Raw genomic sequence first — 21,585 nt, forward strand, 5'->3', positions numbered from 1 at the left:
CCAGCTACTGAATGCTAAAGCCAATAGATCAGAACCAGGCTTCACAAGAGACATGCTTCCATGTGGCATTTAATGCCACAAAGAGGAAAATATATGTCCAATGGTGAATCTCTTTGTGTGAAAGGAGACAAAGTTGATATCTTCCTTTCCATCTCCAGAATTTCCCTACCAAGGGGAATCAAGGCCAGCCCCATTGCATGACCATAGCTTATACTCCAACCAAGACTAGAAATATTCCGTGGTTCCACAGCACCAAGGGAAAGGGATTGAAGGAAAGAGTATTGGGCAGTCATTGAACCTGCGGTCCTAGAATTTGGGAGATAAAGAAGGTTGTATATCACTAGGACAGAAGAGAATAATACAATATCAATAACAAGGATGATGAAGACAACTCACATGCTTTTTATACCTACCATATAAAAAAGGACCTTTACTCATAGAATGCTATTATATACAGAGAAAATGTAATTCATTTTTCCAGATAAAGAAACTGAGGCCTCAAAAGGAGGAGTCATTTACTACACAGAGAGTAGACAGAAAAGAAAGGATTCTATCCAAGTTTTATGATTCTGAGCTCAGGGCTCTTTCTACCACAATGCACTGTGCCATGGGACCAGGGGGGGGAGAGAGTCACTTTTGTCTATTTCTGTCATGCCAGGGAAAGAGAGAGCCCCACACAAAGTTTTGGGCCCAATCCAGATACTCACCATAGATTATAATATTCTTGGTTGCAGTACGCGTCAAACCAGTGAATGAGTTAGATGCAGTACAGGTATAAGGGCCAGCATCACTCAGGGATGCAATAATAGAAAATGTGGCTGAGTTGCTGACTGGTTGTCCATTGTGTAACCAAGTGAATTGTGCTGCAGGGTTAGAATCAGCAACACAGCTCAAGGTAATATTTGCCCCAGTAGGGTACTCATCGGGGGAATGTACAATTGTGGCGATATCTGGGCCATCTGGAAGAAAGAGAAGGATTCAATATTGAGATTATGGCAGAAATAAGGGGGCATCTCCTAGTCTATAACCCATCACCAAGAACCACTGTGTCTCCCTCATCCTCCTTTGAGCCGGGAAATTCACAACTCATCTTCTACTTTTCCAGTGTGGATCTGAACTTGGAAGATCTTAGGGCTTTCTCCAGTTCAGCACCCTGGATGGCCACCCTCCACCAGAACACATGACAAGGCCAATTTGGGCTCCCTAAAGATGAAAGGGGTTGGGTGCCTCAGAGCCTAGCTCTTTAGCTCTCTGAGGAGGGATGGAATTAGCCTGGCCTCTAGGAACACACCACCAAGCTATAAGCAGGCACCATATAGGAAGAACAAATTTACTCACAGGCAACATCCAGTGTGAATGGATCACTCCTATTGCGATAAAATGGGTTCTCGATTTCACACACATAGGGCCCTTTGTTATCTCTTCTTGTGAGACTGCGGAGAGTCAGTGTCCTCCTATCTGGCGACAGCTGTATCCTGCGACCAGCTGGGGCAACTCCGTTTATGAACCACTTGTAAGCGTGAATTTGACCTGTAGCATTGCAGGTCAATGAGAAGTCTTTGGTCTCCACTTCAGTATTGTTGGAGGTGAGAATGGTAGGTTTGGACAGTGGCGCTGTGCAGAGAATAGACAGAAAATGACTGTGTTGGTTCTTTTTCTTACCTTATAACCAAATAAGTGGTTTGGAAGTGGCCTGTTTAATACCTTGGCAAGGCAGGAGGCCAGAGACCAAAAACCTGTGATTTCAATGGCAAGGACACCCCTTTCTCTGGTGCAGATCACAACTCCTCCAGGCCATAGGAAAAGTTCAGCTTCAGTTCCTGTGGCTGACAAAGTCATTCACATGGAGCCCAAGCCCAGGGTGCTCAGTCTTTCTGGGCTGAGGCAAGTAGGACTGGGGATGACAGACCCCAGTCAGAAAAATCTGGGGAGATTTAATTGCATCTATCCAGGAATTCACTGAAGCACTATCACTATTAGAACAACTTGAAGAAGAACCTGAAAAGATTCAAGTTGTAACTTCTATGTGTGACATACCCACAGATATACCACAAGGGGTGTTTGCAAAATATCAAAATGATATGGGTTAAATTAAATCTATTACTCCTGTTAGGATTGAGGTCAGGGAAGGAATACCATCTAAGATACCACAATACAAATTGAGTAGAGAAGCGAGAGAAGAGATAACACCTATCATAAATAGTTTGTTTGAGCAAGGTATATTGAGACCTATGGTATCTGAATACAATTACCCAATATTAGCTATTAAAAAGAATAAGTTAAATGAAGATGGAACTCCTGCCTGGAGATTTGTGATGGATTTAAGGGCTGTGAATAATTTTATATGAAAAAAAAACACACTATAACACCATCTCCAGACAATATCACAACTCAAATACCTGCAGAGTCTAGGTAGTACACAGTGTTGGACCTGAGCAACGCTTGCTTCACTATACTGTTGCACCTTGATTCTCAAAATATTTTTGCTTTCCAATGGAGACAAACCCAGCTGTGCTATGCAAGATTAGTGCAAGGATGTTGCGAGTCTGCTTCAATATTTTGTCAACTGTTGCAGAGAGATCTAGCTACCATAACTTTCAAACATAGCAGATTGATACACTATGTGGATGATTTGTTGCTAGCATCTCCTGACCCTAAAACATGTTTGGAAGATTCAAAGAAATTATTGAGAGAACCTTATAAGAGGGGACATAAAGTTTCTAAAAGGAAGATTCAATGGGTCCTACCAACAGTTGAATATTTAGGATTAGTCCTGGAGAGGGACACCAGGAAAATATCTAATAAAAGGAGGGCAGACATACAGAAGCTAGGCACCCCTAGAACTAAGAAAGAACTTTAGAGCTTTTCTGGCGGTTGCTGGTTTCTCAAGGCAGTACATAGTAGGATATTCTCATATTTCCAAGTGCTTGATTGATATGACAAAGAAAGATATTAAAGAACCATTGCAATTAAATAAAGAACATTTACATGCTTTTTCACAGTTGAGAGGAGCTATTTTATCAGTTCCAATTTTGGGAATACTTGATTATATGAAAGAATTCCACTTGTATGTCCATGAAGCAAAAGGTGTTGCTTCTGGAATATTAGCACAGTATTTTGGATTAAATCTGAGGGCTATTACATTTTATAGTCCTATCCTTGACACGGTTGCACAAGGAATGGTTCATTGCCTCAGGAGCTTAGTAGCTACAGCTCTAATGGTCAAGAAGTCATATGATATAGTACTAGGATGTAAATTGCATGTGTATTCTGCACATCAAATTGAAAAACTGTTATGGTCGCAGAATATGCATTCATTCACCGATGCAAGAATATCCCAGTATGAAGTCATTTTGTTAGGCAATTATAATATCACAATTCATAGATATGCACCATCGAACCCAGAAACTCTGATCCCTGATATGCCAATGGATGGAGAAGTATTGCATGATTGGGATCAGATAGTGGAACTCATGCATAGGCCAAATGAATGCCTTAAAGATACACCTCTTATGGATCCAGAAATAGAGTTATACATGGATGAATCCTCTTATGTTCATGATGGGAGAAAATTCACAGGGGCAGCAGTTGTTGACAATGACAAAACTCTTTGGCATGCATCACTGCCAAGCCATGTCGGCGCTTAGGGAGGATCATGGCCCTAGAATTAGCTAGAGGGAAAAGAGCTAATATTTTTCTGGATTCACAATATGCTTTCTCCACGGTGCATTGGTCATCATACAAATGGTAAAACAGAAAGCATAAAACTTCAGCTGGGAAACCAATTGCATATCGCAATCTGATAGATCATATCATAAGTGCTGTAGACTTTCCTAAAGTGGTGGCCATAATCCATTTTAAGGCACACACTCATGGGAAGGACAGAATACCCCTAGGGAATGACTGAGCAGGCACAACATCAAAGTACGCTGCTAGGTTTGATCCTCACCATGTGCTGAATTTCTCTCTGATCAAAAGGCAGGATCTCACTGAAGCCTAGGATGGAGAAGAGATGCAGTCATGGAAAGAGCAGCTAGGTACTAAACTAATCAAGGGTGTCTGGATTGCTCAAGGGGGTAAACCTATTCTCCCTAAAAAGTTATATCAACATCTATACACTGTAAGTCATGCAGAAGGACATTATGGAGTGCAAGGGATTCTGGATACCATAAAGAGATATTGGACAGCACCAGGAATTACAAAAAATACCATTAGAACTTGTCAGGCATGTAAAACATGCAAGAGATATAATCAAGGACATTTTAAGAGTGCTGCATTGGGCAGCAGACCACTCAGCTATATGCTTTTTCAGTGTATTCAAATTGATTATATCAACATGCCTAGAGACATGGGATACAAATATGCATTGGTGATTATGGATAAATTGACTAGATGGGTTGAGGCATGTCCATCCAAGAAAAGTGACACTGCTACGGTAGTGAGATTTCTATTAAAGGAGATTATACCTAGACATGGCATTCCTGATACCATAGATTCGGACAAGGGGTCTCACTTTGCTTCCCAGATTCTAAAAGTAATCTACAAGAATTTAGGGATTAAGTGCAGTTACCATTCAGTATATCGACCCCAAGGTTCCAGGCAGGTCAAGCGTATGAACAAAGAACTGAAAACATAAATAGGCAAACTCTGTTCAGAAACACATTTAAAATGGACAGATGTTTTGCCTCTTGATTTGTTCAATATTAGAACCAGGCTTAGGACTGACCTGCATTATATCACCTTTTGAAATGCTACATGGTCAGCCACTTTGGCATGGTAGGACAGTAAGACCACCTTACTTGTCCATCTTAAGAGGGGAATGTGTTCTTCATGAATACTTAAAACAGATACAACGTAGGATTGAAGAACTAAGGAAACTGGGTTTGCTTGGGCAAAGAATACCACTAGATTTTTCATTGCATGAGATAAAACCAGGTGATAAGGTATATGTCAAGAACCTTAATAGAGAATCTCCTACAGAATCAAGATGGATCAGACCAACTAAGGTCATAATGACAATCCCAACATCTATAAAGGTTGATCAAAGAGATCCATAGTTCCATACTTCACATGTGAAATTGCATCACACCCATAATGTTGATTAGCTCTGGGAATATAATCAATAAGCAATGACCGTCCCTACTGACAACACATGAAAGGACATGACTACTTGCCACCAGAATACAGACAAGAGAGTCCTACATATGTTAACATGATTAAGTGATAGCACCCCTGGAGCAAATGCAGCCAGTGTTGCAGCCAAAAGAATAGCATTAGAAGCCTTAGAAAAAGCCTCGATATATTTCTATACAAAGTCTCTGCCAAGAACTAAGTACAGTAAACATTCAATAAATCTTCTAGTGAAAAGTGAAACAACAAGAATTAGCAAACTTGAAATCACTATTTTTAACAAAATCCTGAGAACCTATGCATAATGGTCACACCCATCTGTGAAAAAACATATGTAGACCTTACTTGCTTTTCACGAAGATATACATATGCAAAGCTTACCTCCATGCACGAAGAGAATACATGTAAATCTTACCTGCAGACATAAAGATTGATAAATTCTGACAAACATTCATGAAGATTTCAACTTACTTCCATGCAAATATACTTTTCACTCTTATTTGTACACACATAAAAATGTCACATGCATACATGTTTGTGGTTTGTTCGTGTGTTCTGGGTTCCTGATTGATTATTCCAGTGGATCCTGATTTGAAGACCACATCTTCAATCAAGACTGGAAGATGGCAACTGGCATGCAGACCAGACAGAGGACCAGAGAGTAAGAAAGATTTTATGCAAACATCGTTAAAGGACATGGTAGGACTTTGGAACTTTGGAATTTTGGAACTTTTGATCATGAGGGTATGTAAGAATGCATAATACATGTTACCTCACATATATGCACATATATGCACACATCCTACATAGAATACACTTTAGTAAGATATCTCATAGAATGGGTAAGTACATAACATGCATAGTGGCATAACAAAAGACACATTGATACAAATTTCTGTGGAAAATTCAAAGATTTCTTTTCTGCATGAGTTTGCACAGAAATATAGTATGATGTACATATGTCAATGTGTATGGATCCTATGTACACATGTAAATTACTATTGACTAATGAGCTAACTTTATTTGAGTAATTTATTAATATTCTAACTACTAACATTAGTGACAGCCTAGTGAATTTGTTTAAGTCTTAGGAAAGTAGACATAGAAGTTCTGAAGTATAGAATTTACATTGCATTATGATTGTAGGTTAGCATTTGTTAATGATAGTAAACTTTTCTTAGTGACTGTATAGACATTAGGAATTAGGACATTTGCATATTCTTAATGTTAGTGAAATTGTTGGATTGATTTGACACATGTTACAGGATTTGTTATGTGAAACTATATTCATGTAAATCCCTTACCTAAACCATTTTCCTATACGATTCTTAGCTTAACATCTATGTAGATAGAATAGTTAAGTTAGGATTTTTTTATCTGGGGGTGGCTAAGGGAATACTTAAGATAGCACAGGGTGAAGAATAGATAGATAGAATTAATAAGTGTAAGTATCATTGAAAAATGCAAGTTGATTTTTTTGGAGAATAAAAGGGGGGATTGTGGAAGAGGCATGAAGAAAGAGAGGATTTGCAGGAGAAGCCAAGCATGCAGATCAAACTGGGGACATGATCTGCAAAATCAAGGTGAAGATTCCAAAAGGAATGTTCCCAGGAGGAGGCAGTTGGGAGCCTGGACAGAGGAGAGAAACTGGGACTTTGGGGTTCTCTCTGGGAGTGACAGACCAAGAAAGATATCTCTTCTCTGGATTCCTGATCAAGAGAGCCTGGCTTTTCCTGACTTAGGCAGAGAGAAAGACCTTTGTGGTTTTTTGAAAGAGTCTGGACTTGAATTACTCAAGCAGAGATTATCTGACTGGAGAAGGAAGATTTAACAGTTATCTTCCATCTCTCTGGCTGTCTCTGTGTCACAATTGTGACTAGACTGACATTTCCTAAACCCTTCTTAATTCTCCTTGTAGGTTAGGGACAAACTTCATCCCTCTCACCTCAATCCACATTCTGTTTGTTACCAATAAACCCTTTACCTGAGAAAAGAAGAGTAAAGAATATTTCTCTGAAATCGCATAGTTCCCGTGGGTTACTTAGAAGGTGGCTGACTAAGACCAGGGGAGGGGAAAGGGTAGCAGGAGGGCTTCAGGTGGAAGACTGGGAGGTGAAGGGTGGAGAGTAGAAAATAGTTTGATTTATTAGCCTTTAGTGATCTTTAGGCAGCTCCAGTGTAATCCCCTCTAGCAGTATCTATCTCTCTAGCCTTATCTCTCATCTATCTCCATTATAACTAGGCAACCTCAGGTGTCCCCTAGTAGCAGCTCTCTAGTCACAAGCCAGAATATCCAGTTACCACAACCAGAAATATTTACACAGATTTTCTCTTATATTACAAAATGGACTGGTGGGGAGGGAAGCAGTATAAGGGATGGAGAGGGTTGGGAGGTAGTTTTAAAAGACTTCAAAAATAAGGAGGGAAATAAGAAGGGATGGGGTAGAAAGGGTAGTGAAATAAGGGTGGAAACTAAGAGGGCTGATTAAAAGTAGATTATAGAAGGAAATAGTGAACGAAGAAAATGCAGAACTACAAGTAGAAAGCAAAATGTTGGGAAATACATATCTGGTAATCATAACTCTGAATGTGAATGGAATGAACAAATCCATAAAACACAAGCAAATAGTAGAGTGGATTAGAATCCAAAACCCTACCATATGCTGTCTACAAGAAACACACATGAGGAAGATAGATACGCATAGGGTGAAACTAAGAGGATGGAGCCAAATCTATTGGGCATCAACTGATAAAAAGAAGGCAGGAGTCGCAATCATGATATCTGACAAAGCCAAAGCAAAAATAAATCTAGTTAAAAGAGATAGGGAAGGTAATTACATCCAGATGAAAGGCAGTATAGACAACGAGGAAATATCAGTACTCAACATATATGCACCAAATGGCATAGTATCCAAATTTCTAAAGGAGAAACTAGTGGAGCTCAAGGATGAAATAGATAGGAAAACTATACTAGTGGGAGACCTGAACCTTCCTCTATCTGAACTAGATAAATCAAAACGAAAAATAAATGAGAAAGAGGTAAGAAAAGTGAATGAAATCCTAGAAAAATTATAGTTAGTTGATATATGGAGAAAAATAAATGGGGGCAAAAAGGAATACACATTCTTTTCAGAAGCACATGATACATTCACAAAAATTGACTATGTATTAGGGCACAAAAACATTGCAAACAAGTACAAAAGAGCAGAAATAATAAATGCAACCTTCTCAGATCACAATGCAATGAAAATAATAATTAGTAAGGGTACATGGAGAGGTAAATCAAAAATTAATTGGAAATTAAACAATACGAGTCTCCAAAACTGGTTAGTCAAAGAACAAATCATAGAAACAATTAATTTCATTGATGAAAATGACAATGATGAGACATCCTTTCAAAACCTATGGGATGCAGCCAAAGCAGTACTCAGGGGGAAATTTATATCCTTGAGTTCATATATTAACAAATTAGGGAGGGCAGAGGTCAATGAATTGGGCATGCAAATTAAAAAAGTGAACAAATTAAAAATCCTCAGATGAAGACTAAATTAGAGATCCTAAAAATCAAAGGAAAAATTAGTAAAATTGAAAGTCAAAGAACTGATGATTTAATAAATAAGACTAGAAGCTGATACTTTGAAAAAACAAAATACACAAAGTACTAGACCATCTAATTTAAAAAAGGAAAGAAGAAAACCAAATTGACAGCATCCAAGATGAAAAGGGAGACCTCACCTCTAATGAAGAGGAAATTAAGGCAATCATTAAAAGAATCATTATGCCCAATTATATGGCAGCAAATGTGGCAATCTAGGTGATATGGATGAATACTTAGAAAAATATAAATTACCTAGACTAACAGAGGAAGAAATTGGTTACCTAGACAACCCCACATCAGAAAAATATTGAACAAGCCATCAAATAATTTCCTAAGTAAAATCCCCAGGTCCAGAAGGATTCACAAATGAATTCTATCAAACATTCAAAAAACAACGTATCCCAATATTATACAAACTATTTGGCAGAATAAGCAAAGAAGGAGTTCTACCAAATTCATTTTACAACACAAATATGGTACTGATCCCAAAACCAGGCAGGTCAAAAACAGAGAAAGAAACATATAGATGAATCTCGCTAATGAATATAGATGCAAAACCCTTAAATAGGATCCTAGCAAAAATACTCCATCCAGTCATCACAAGGGTTATTCACTATGACCAGGTAGGATTCATACCAGGAATTCAAGAATGGTTCAATATTAGGAAAATATGAATCTTAAAACTGCTCAGACTCTACCTTGGAACATTTGGTTAAGGCTATTCCCCATTTAAAAATGGAGGTACTTGATCAGGAATGTACTGGGAATTTTAACATTACTCCACCCATACTTAGGCATACTTTAGGGGAAGATAAAGTTGTAAAACTCCTTACTGGAACAATGAAAAAGTCCCTAATTCATACTTACAGTGAGTCCAAAACCTTAAGCTAGGTCTATTTTTTGATCTAATACAAAAAGGTACTAAGTTCCTATAAAGGTTAAATTAATCAGTAAAAGGTCAAGCAACTTACAAAAGGAAAGCATAACAAAAGAGGTGTGAAGTTTTAGTCTACTCAGAGAAGGTGATAACAAAAGAATATGTGAATTAAGAATGGTAAGTCCTGTGGAAAGCATCTACTGTGATTAGTAGATGTGAAAATTTAGGGGAGCTGACATAAGAGAAATTTTTCTTTAAAAGGAGATGGTTCTCTCAACTTAGGAGTTAGTTGGATCTCAGACTCGTTGGAGTAGCTGGGTCTCTGAACTTAGTTGGAATCTTGCTTGGAACAAAATCTTGTGGTGAGTGGATAAAAGACTGACTTAGTTTTCTCTCTTAAAGAGAAAGGCCTAGGCCATTTGGCCTAGGCCCTAGGCCTTTTCCTACTATTTCCTCTTACTCTGTCTCTCCTTTCCCTTAATTCCTTCATTCATTTTAATTAAAATCTCTATAAAACCCAATTGACTTGGGTATTTCATATTTGGGGTTTTTCCCATGGCAACAACTTATTTTTGATATAAAATCAAGACACTAAAATTATTTCTACAGTTTTGGCAATTCACAGTCTTGAACCCACATTTTCATGGTAACAAAAACCATCCACATAACTGACCATGTTAACAAGCAAACCAATAAAAATCACATGGTTATCTCAAAAGATGCAGAAAAAGCCTTTGATAAAATACAGCACCCATTTCTATTGAAAACACTAGAAAGTATAGGATAGAAGGGCCTTTCCTAAAAATAAAAAACAGTATAGATCTCAAATCATCAGCAACATCATCTGCAATGGAGATAAACTAGAAGCATTCCCAATAAGATCAGGAGTGAAACATGGATGCCCATTATCACTTCTATTATTTAACATTATACTAGAAACACTAACAGTAGCAATTAGAGAAGAAAAAGAAATTGAAGGTATTAAAATTGGCAATGAGGAGACCAAGCTATCACTCTTTGCAGATGATATGATGGTCTACCTTAAGTATCCTAGAGAATCAACCAAAAAGCTAGTGGAAATAATCAACAACTTTACCAAAGTTGCAGGATACAAAATAAACCCACATAAGTCATCAACATTTCTCTATATATATCCAACACATCTCAGCAGCAAGAATTAGAAAGAGAAATACCATTTAAAATCACCTTAGACAATATAAAATACTTAGGAATCTATCTGCTGAGATAAACACAGGAACTTTATGAACACAACTAAAACACACTCTCCACACAATTAAAAATAGATCTAAACAATTGGAAAATCATTGGTTGCTCATTGGTAGGATAAACTAACATAATCAAAATGACAATCCTGCCTAAATTAATTTACTTATTTAGTTCCATACCCAAAAAAAATTTTTACTGAGTTAGAAAAAAAAACATAAAATTCATTTGGAAGAACAAAAGATCAAAGATATCCAGGGAAATCATGAAAAAAAAATGCAAAGAAAGGAGCACTTGCAGTCGTAGATCTAAAACTATATTATAAAGCAGGGGTCATCAAAACAATTTGGTACTGGCTAAGAGACAGAAAGTAGGATCAATGGAATAGACTAGGGGTAAATGACCTCAGCAAGACAGTCTATGATAAGTCCAAAGGTCCCAGTTTTGGGGACCAAAACCCACTATTTGATAAAAACTGCTGGCAAAATTTGAAGACTGTATGGGAGAGATTAGGTTTAGATCAACATCTCACACTCTACACCAAGGTAAACTCAGAATGGGTGAATGACCTGAATATAAAGAAGGAAACTATAAGTAAATTAGGTGCACACAGAATACTATATTTGTCAGATTTTTGGGAAAGGAAAGACTTTAAAACCAAGTAAGAGCTAGAAAAAATCACAAAATGTAAAATCAATAATTTTGATTACATCAAGTTAAAAAGTTTTTGTACAAACAAAACTTATGCATCCAAAATTATAACGGAAGCAACAAATTGGGAAAAAATCTTCATTACAAAAACCTCTGACAAAGGACTAATTACTCAAATTTATAAAGATTTAAATCAATTTTACAAAAAATCAAGCCATTCTCCAATTGATAAATGGGCAAGGAACATGAGTAAGCATCTTCCATATGAAGAAATCAAAACTATTATTAAGCACATGAAAAAGTTTTCTATATCACTTACAACAGAGAAATGCAAATCAAAACAACTCTGAGTTATCAACTCACACCTAGCAGATTGGCTCATATGACAGCAAAGCAAAGTAATGAATGCTGGTGGGGGTGTGGCAAAGTTGGGGCATTAATGCATTGCTGATGGAGTTGTGAATTGATCCAACCATTCTAGAGGGCAATTTGGAACTATGTCCAAAGGGCATTAAAGAACAGTCAGCAGTGATTCTGAACAACGTGGAGGAATCTACGAGAAAAAAACACTATCCACATTCAGAGGAAACACTATGGGAGTAAAAACACCCAAGAAAAACAACTGCTTGAATACATGGGATGAAGGGATATGGTTGGGGATGTAGACTCTAAATTAACATCCTTGTGCAAACAACAACATGGAAATAGGTTCTGATCAAGGACACAAGTAAGACCCAATGAAATTGCACATCAGCTGTGGGAAGGGTAGGTAGAGGGGAGGGAGGGAAATAAAGAGATTATTGTAACCAAAAAAAATTGAATTAATAAAAAAAGAAACGATAAACAAGGGGCAGCTGGGTAGCTCAGTGCATTGAGAACTAGGACTAGAGATGGGAGGTCCTGGGTTCAAATCTGGAAGAACTATACACAGTAACAGCAATATTGTACAAGGATCATCTGTGAAAACTTGGCTACTCTCAGTAATGTAATAATCTGGGACAATCCTGAAAGATTTATGACAGGGAATGTTATCCACTTCCAGAGAAAAAAACTATTGGAGTTTCCTTTCATATTAGTATATTTGTGGTTTTATTTTGGAATTTGGTTACATATAAATGTGCTCTTACTACAATGTCCCAAATGGAGTGTTTTGTACAACAATAAAAATGCAAAAGAAAAATTAAGGAAAAAAGAATTAGTAGAACATTAATGGTCATGATTTACGAAGCTCTTTACGGATATTATTCCATTTGATCCCAAGTCACTCAAAGAAACACTGAACAGAATGAGTTCAAAAACAGAAACTTCATATTTCTCTGAATTAATGCAGAATGAAGTGAGTAGAACCAAGAGGGTGATTTATACAATAACTACAGTGTTCCGAAGTCAAAGAACTTTGAAAAACTTGGGACCTCTTATCAATGCAGTGGCTAACAAGGATTGCAGAAAACCCATGATAATGGGTTACTCACTTTCTACAAAAACCTACAGACTTCCTATGAAATCAGCTGCCTCACTTCAGAAATGGGATGCAGTCAGGGTGTATGTTGCAACAGATATTTTTTGAGCATCAGAATTTGTTTTCCTTGATTGTCCATGTGGCATCATAGGTGTATTTTAATCTTGAAACAATTATTAATATATCAATAGTGCAACCTATATTCTTATATACCAGATTCATGGGCAAGTAGTTCTTGATCATTGTATTTAATAGGTACTGGATTAATTCTGACCACTCTCCAAATCTACAGTCCAAAAGTCAGAAGAATTCCTGGGTAGGCTGCCACAGGGTCCTAGTCCCCACCTTGTCAGACCAGATTCCATACCAGGTCACATGTTTGAATAAACTCCTCCTCCTTGATCTAATGGTTGTCAGTTGAGCCAATGTTAACTCTTATGCCATGTTACATGATCATTAGCTACCTCCCATTCCCCATTCCTTGATCCTCCAATAAAAGATTGAGGAAATATGTAGTTTACTCTTTCTCTCTCTCTACTAGAATCAGAGGAGCACACATTAAGGCTTTTTAAGCACTGTCTCTGAGTCTTTCTTCTTTTATTATATTCCCTCTTTCTCTATATCCCCTTCACCCATTTTCCCTCAGTTCCTAACTCTCTTTCTCAGGTGTCCACCTAGGAATAGATTAATTCATGGCTACAGGCAGGCACAACTCATACCTGTCCCAAAGATTTTAGTTTTCATTAGTGGTAGAAGGTAGAAGGGGGACAGAAAATAGATTTTAGTTAATTGGAAAAAAAATAAATTAAGAAAAAGCTCTTTTCAACCACAGGTGTCAAATACATAGCCTGCAACATTCCCAGGTGCTGCATGAACCAGGGGAAAAGGTAATTGGAAAATAGTTAACAAAAGAAAATGACAAACAGATAATTATATGATAATTTAAAATGTGAGCTTTAGGCATCCTCATGTACAGATTGAGGCAAATAAAAAATCATCCCTCCTCTAAAGTATATGCTGTTGGTGTCTGACTTCCCCAAGGTCACTTCCCCACTTCACAGTTCTATCTCTCCCCGCTGCTCTCCATTCAGAACATCCCCATAGTCTAGGAGAGGAAGTTGGGATACCCCTAAGGTTTGTAACAATAAAATTGCATGAAATAAAAGGAAACTAAGGCCAGAGATGATCTCTCTATGAACCTGCTGCCCATTAGTGTGATTATGAGACTGAAGGTTTTGTCATTGATACATAGGAAAGTCAGACCAGTGAATTAATTGGGCATCAGGAATTCTACTGTGGACCCAGTTACTGGAGGCTAAAGCCAATCATCCCTTTACATGGATAAGAATCAGGTTTCATAGCAGCCATACTTTCATGTGACTTTTTATGCCACAAAGAGGAAAAATATAGGTGCAATGGTGAATCTCTGTGTGTGAAAGGAGACAAAGTTTACATCCTCCTTTCCATCTCCAGAATATCCCTGCCAAACAGGATCAAGGCCAGCCCTGTTGCATGACCAGAGCTTATACTCCAACCAAGAATTAAAAACATTCTGTGGGTCCATAGCACCAAGGGAAAGGGATGGAAGGAAAGATTATGGAGCAGTCATTGAACCTGCAGTCCTAGAAGTTGGGAGAAAAAGAAGGTTGTATGCTACTGGGACAGAAGAGAATAATACAATATCAATAACAAGGATGATGATGACAATTCACATGTTTTTGTGCCTAACATGTAAAAAGTACTTTCCCCACATAAAATCCTATTATATACAGAGCAAATATTATTCACTTTTCCAGATGAAGAAGCTGAGGATGTGAAAGGAGGAGACACACTTACCACACAGATAATAGACAGAGGAGGAATGATTAAATCCAAGTTTCATGATTCTGAGTTCATGGTTCTTTCTACCACAATGCAATGTGCCATGGGACCACGGAGGCAGAATGTCACTTATGTCTATTTCTCTCCATGTCTATTTCTGCCAGGGAAAGAGAGAGCCCAACACAAAGTTGGGGGCCCAATCAAGCTACTCACCATAGATCATAAGAGTCTTGTTTGCAGTGCGCGTCAAGCCAGTAAATGAGTTAGTTGCAATACAGGTATAGTTTCCGATATGATTCAGGGATGTAATAATAGAAAATGAGGCTGAGTTGCTGACAGATTGTCCATTCTGTAACCAAGTGAATTGTGCTGGTGGGTTAGAATCAGCAACACAGCTCAAGGTAACATTTATCTCCGTTGCGAACTGATCGCTTATATGGTCAATTGTGGCAATATCTGGGCCATCTGGGGGAAAAAGAAGGATTCCATATTTAGATTATGGCAGAAAAGAAGGGCATCTCCTAGTCTGTAACCCATCACCAGGGACCACTGTGATGCTCCTTTGAGCTGGGAAATTCACAGCTCCTCCTCTACTTTTACAGTTTGGATCTGAACTTGGAAGATCTTAGGGCTTTCTCCAATTCAGCACCCTGGATGGCCACCCTCCACCAGAACACATGACAAGGCCAATCTGGGCTTCCTAAAGATGAAGGGGTTTGGGAACCTCAGAGCCTAGCTCTTTAGTTCTCAGAGAAGCGACTGAATTAGCCTGGCATCTGGGAACACACCACCAGGCTATAAGCATGCACCATATAGGAAGAAGCAATATACTTACAGGCAACATCCAGTGTGAATGGATCACTCCTATTGCTATAAAATGGATTCCGGATTTCACACTCATATGGCCCTTTGTTATCTCTTCTTGTGAGGCTGCTGAGAGTGAGTGTCCTCTTATCTGGCGACAGCTGTATCCTGCTACCAGCTGGGGCAACTAAGTTTATGAACCACTGGTAAGCGTGAATTTGGCCTGTAGCCTGGCATGTCAATGAGAAGTCCTTGGTCTCCACTGCAGTAATGTTGGAGGTGACAATGGTAGGTTTGGACAGTGGCGCTGTGCAGAGAATAGACAGAAAATGACTGTGTTGGTTCTTTTTCTTACCTTATAACCAAATAAGTGGTTTGGAAGTGGCCTGTCTAAGACCTTGGCAGGCTGGAGGCCAGACACCAAGAACCTGTGATTTCAATAGCAAAGCTCCCCCCTTTCTCTGGTGCAGATCTCATCTCCTCCAGGCCTTAGGAAAAGTTCAGCTTCAGTTCCTGTGACTGACAAAGACATTCACATGGGGTCCAAGCCCCGGGTGCTCAGTCTTTCTGGGCTGAGGCAAGCAGGACTGGGGATGACAGACCCCTTCATCCAGCACCTGGGCTTGGATTTGAGGCCTTTATAGCTTGGCAGAACCACCAAGAGTTTATGATTCCTTGGCCTGGACTTTCGGGAGCCAGTGTTCCTTACCTTGACAGCTTGATAAGGATATTGGGAGAGGTTGGTGTGGATAGACTAGGGACAGGCCACAGGGAGACTGTGCTCAGAAAGGGAAACATTACTTTAATTCTGAAGAGAAAAGAAAAGGAAAGGCAGAGAGTGGAAATAGATCAGTTAGTATCAGGGAACAAAAGGAAGAGCCTCAGGCTGGGAGTCAGGTCAGACCTGGTTCAAGTCTGGAAATTTCAAACCCACAATAACATCTCTGGTGCCTAGGACATGATTTGCCCACAGGAAGTAGTTCCTACCCTTTACAGAAGATTCTGGAATTCCCTGCTTTGGCCTCTCCCTTTTCCTTAGGTGTTTCTTACCCTATAAGATAAGAATGAGAATGTTGAAGGTGATCTTCAAGCTCAGATATGGTTTTATGCTGGGAATCTAAACTAATGGGGAATAATTTTCCCAGAGTCTTCATGGCCCAAGGAGAGCCCTTTCCTTATCTCTAGTTGGAAGTAAGGCCTTGCCACTGAGAGAGATATGTATGCCAGAGCAATCTCTGGGGCACATGCATGAGGATCGTCAGGCCTCTGTCCTGGGTCATCCATGGCCAGCTGTCTTAAAAATAATTTCCAAATTGATAGTCATAAGTTAGAAATATTTCAGCTTCCTTGACCTTTCTCCTTGTTATTTTGGTAGAGCTTGCACTCCATCCCTGGGTCTCCATTGGGAAGTTTAATGTGAGGAAGAGTGAGCCTCCCATTTGTATCCAGTAAAGCCAAGTGACACTGGCCAGGACAGTGACAAATCTGAGGTCAGCTAGCTACCTTTTGTAGTGGGGGGAGAATATGAAGGAACAGTGAGCATTCTCCTGGGCATGAAGGCCATGGTAGGACTTTTTGGAAGGTGTTTTGGCAGCATCAATGGATACAGTGCCTGATATGACATAATGACTAGTGGTAGCCTAAGAGGGAGAAAGACTTATGTTCAAATTCTGTCTCAAAATGTTACTGGCTGTGTGTCTTACTAGCAAGTCCCTATCTGTGTCTCAGTCTCCTGATCTGTTAAATGGATAAAATAATCTCTCAGTCCAAGTGTTATTGGACCAAATGAGAACATATATAGAAGTTCTGTATAAATCCTGAAAATAGACCAAACAACGGTTCAGAGGAAGGAAAGTACAGAGTGTGAGTCTGAGTACCAAATGTAGACTCATGCTGTCTGAGCACACAATGCATGGCCAGAAGTATCTGAAAGGCCTGATGCCCTTTTGTGAATGGCTAAGGTTTAATGACAGACCAAGAACACTCAAGGATAGTCTGTAGGCAATAGAGAGTCATGAGCAGAGAAGAGACTAGAGCACACACATATTTAATTGAAGGACCAATTGAGGGCACTAGAGATGCTTAGCCCAAAGAAGAGAAGACTTGAGTGGGAGAGGAGACGTGTCTCCATGGACTGGTGGAGTTATAATGGGTTCTGTGCCCATGCCAGGGGATGTTCAGTGGCTTACATTGATCAGGTGGGGACTATTTTCCTTTCTCCTTACAGCAACATTCAGGTACCCTTTTATCTCTTGTCTATCACAGAACAACTCTTTTTTTAACCCTTACCTTCTGCATTAGAATCAATACTATGTATTGTTTCCAGAGAAAAAGGGCCAGGCAATGGGGGTTAAATAACTAGCTCAAGGTCACAGAGCCAAAGAGGATCCAGTTTTAATGGACTTGACTCCCTGATCATTTCTCTTCCAAAAATGATTTGGGATGCCTTGGGGAACTAACTGAGCAGGATCCCTGGCCTGACTCTGCAACAGTGCAGAGACCCATAAACAGGTCCACATCCAACACAATCCCTTCATGGGTGAGGATGGACTCCAACATTTGCCCCTCTATGATCAGATGCAAATCAGGCTGGCTCAATCATCCCTGGCCTCAGATATTCCTCTCTTGCTATTGGTCTGCTTCTGTCCACTAGGTGGAACTACCAGGTGTGACAAGGAAATCACTTTTAAAAGACTGATATATATTAATTTAAGGTCGCCAAGGAATTCAGCTATGTAATTCCTTAATGAAAACTCAAGTCAGTTGTCAACCTTTTATGGAGTTTTAATTACAAACAGGAGGAAGAAAGGAATTAGAGATAGAGAGATAGAGGGAGAGAGAAAGGGGAGAGAAGGGAATAGGGCTTGAATACCCCTTCTGTTTAGGCTGGGCCAAAAGGCCCAAGCCCTTAGATAGCTGGGGCAATGAAAGGAGATCAGTCCCTATTACTCACGTGACCAAATATGGAGAAACAGTCTCGGGGACCCCACCTTCAGCTTCCTTCAGCACAAGATTCTCAGAGCACACCTCAACCACTCCGACAAACTCCTCAATCACCCCCAGTCTTCAGACCCTCCTATCCTTCAGGAAAACCCTCCAAGTTCCCTCCCCTCAGTCCTCACATCTCCCAATCACCTGTCCATCAATTTCCCTGTGCCAATGGAGGCTCTAGCTTAACCCAGGACCACCCAGAGGTCTCTGGCCTTTGCACATGTCTGTTGAAGGTCATATTTTCAAATAATTAAATCTTTGATCCTTTGCTACAGCCCTTTCTAAATACTGTTAACCTGAGGAGGATAGAGATTGGAATAATTAAATTTTGATCTAGGCTGCAGCCCTTACTCAATCCTGTTAGGACTGAATAGGGTGGAGATTGATTCCAAGTATCTCCATTGTATCAATTCTAAAATCAATCATGACTCAAAGAAATTCCTGTTCTATGCTTAAGCATAGGTCAAAGTCCTTTCCATTGTTCAGCAAAAGGTTTCTGTCCTAAAGTAATCTTAAGAAGGGAAGAGGAGGAAACTCCCATGCCAATGGGGTTCACATTCCAATAGCCAAGACCCACTATCAATAGGGAATTTTTCAAGTATGAAATTTCCCAATGGTGAAATTTCCAACATTTATAAGTCTAAGAAATTTTGAGGTTTACACAGGACAGGAAGAACTCTGGCTCATAAAAAGTTTCAGAGTAGCAGTTGACACCTAATGTGATCTAGGGCATCTTAACCTCTCTAGGGCTGTCTGTGGATACACAGAACTTCAGTTCTCTGGAAAGATCAGGAAATGTCCAATTAAACAGAAAATCCTGAAAATCCAAAGAGAATTTAATAAAATCAAAAGAAAAAATGCAGAATTAAATAAATCTAGGATCTGTTTTTTTTAATAAAAATACAACTAAATAGATGACCCATTGGTTAATTTCATTAAAGAAAGAGGAAAATATAATTACCAAAAGCAAAATTGAAAAGGATGAATGAGTTAGCAATGAAGTTGAAATTAAGGAAATTCTGAGCAATTATTTTGAGCAATTATGTACCAGCCATAACTCAGAAACAAAGAGTCATTGAAGGGTTACATCTAAAAAGCAAATCGGGGAAGGCTTTACAAAGTTATAATTGTGGATTGTCTTATGGCTCAATTAATATGGAAAGGCATAGAATATGTGGTTTCAGGTTTAGGATGGTATCCTCATGAAATCTGGGTACCCATTGCTAAAGATATACTACAGAAATATTTAGTCTTTACTATTAGCATACCCCATTACTATTACCACCTACACTCCACAAGGTTAATTTTCTTTTTTGTCCCAACATCCTGTTGTTTTTCCTAGTGTTCTAAGCGATCTTCCAGTATCAGGACCTAATGTTTATGTTGATGCGAATGCTAGTTATAAGGCAGGAGTATACAAGGAAGGTAGCTACCTGTCATTTTTACCACTCCTTTTTCTTCTACCCAACAAAATGAATTAACAGCTGTTTTGCTAGAATTTTGGTTATTTCAGGAGCCTTTCAACCTCATAATGGACTTTAAATATGTTTTTCAGTCTTTGCAAGGTGTAGAACAAGCTGTCATCAGATCTACTCAAAGCAATGTACAAATGTTATTCTGTAAATTACAAACTGTCATATGACAAAGGACACATCCAGTGTATGCCATGCATGTACGCAGTCATACCAATTTACCTGGACCTATTTTTAAAGGAAATGATATCATAGATCAAGCTTTGATTGATCAATGTTATCTAACTGATATGCAATTAGCTGAGGAATCCATCATAGATTTCACCAAAATAGTACTGCTTTAGGCCAAATGTTGCAACTCACTAAAGATCAAGCCAGGAGTATTGTGAAAAAGTGTCCTAATTGTGTTCCAAACCATCCCCCAATGTATATTGGTGTGAATCCCAGAGGCTTAAGTAGTACAGATATACGGCAAATGGATGTGACTCACAAACCGTCCTTTGGACGACTTAAATATATCCATGTCACTGTGGATACTTATTCAGGGTTTTTATGGGCTTACTTTTCAGATGCCTGGTCCCCCCAGAACATTTAAAACAGATAATGGACCTGCTTATACTTCCAAACAACTTTTTCTTTTTTGTAAAACTTGGGATATTCAACACCTCACAGGTATCCCATACATTCCACAAGGACAAGCTATTGAGGAGCATAGTAATCAAATACTAAAAATGTTTCTTTTAAAACAAAAAGGGGGAGACAGCACCCCACATCAACGATCGGCAATAACTGTATATACTATAAATAATTTGATCTTTACTTCCAATAATATATCCAGAGCTGAAAATTTTTTCTCTGCATTTTCTTATGAACGAAATTGAGGTACCACTACTCCTGTATTCCCTGCTACAGAAGAAAAATTTGTCATATGGAAAGATGATGATCAATCCTGGCAAGGACCTCACCCAGTGGTCCTGCAAGGCCAAGGCTTTGTTTGTGGCTCCACAGGTAAAGACAGGGTATGGCTCCCTTCCTGCTGAGTTCAAGAGACTGACTGACCATAAAGAGAAGGACGAGAAGAGGACTCCGGAAGCCTCACAAGGAGACTCGACTACGTCTCAATAAGATACTGACTCTTCTACTTCTATTCCAGAATTTAAGTACAGCTCCTGGAATAAAGAGATGGGTTTTTTGGGAACAACCACCTTGGGTAGAGTATGTCGGCATGGGACACACTTTACCGTAAGTCATCTTATATACAAAAACTAATTCTGATATTCCTGGCATTTACCATTTTGAGAGACAAGCTAAGGACAATAATCAGGCCAATAATTGTTTGTGTCTTTCAATTGGACTGGACTAGTTGAGGCACCCCCAGTGTGCCTCACACGAGACCATCCTGAACACCTGCCCCTCAGATCTCTGCAGGCGCATTATTATGGTCATCCTGACCTGTCAGACTCTTACTGGATAGGATCTTATCGTGTAGACAAAGGGGTAAAATATAAAGGGTACAGCCAACTGCAATATTTAGTTTGGCTAGGGGACTCTTGTGATG

The 21,585-nt window shown here is 39.1% G+C and overlaps 1 protein-coding gene across 1 annotated transcript; it reads right to left on the reverse strand.

Moving 5' to 3' along the window:
* Positions 1-1,110: 1,110 nt before the first annotated feature.
* Positions 1,111-15,232, reverse strand: LOC130458757 (carcinoembryonic antigen-related cell adhesion molecule 1-like). The gene is made up of 2 exons (XM_056825377.1): positions 14,974-15,232; positions 1,111-1,614 (listed from the first exon to the last, which is right to left on the reverse strand). Exons 1-2 carry the CDS (start codon positions 14,981-14,983, stop codon positions 1,331-1,333), a joined length of 294 nt encoding a protein of 97 aa, XP_056681355.1. The 5' UTR covers positions 14,984-15,232; the 3' UTR covers positions 1,111-1,330.
* Positions 15,233-21,585: the final 6,353 nt, after the last annotated feature.

The sequence above is a fragment of the Monodelphis domestica genome, chromosome 4 (genome assembly GCF_027887165.1).
Source record: "Monodelphis domestica isolate mMonDom1 chromosome 4, mMonDom1.pri, whole genome shotgun sequence".
NCBI classification, from domain to species: Eukaryota; Metazoa; Chordata; class Mammalia; order Didelphimorphia; family Didelphidae; genus Monodelphis; species Monodelphis domestica.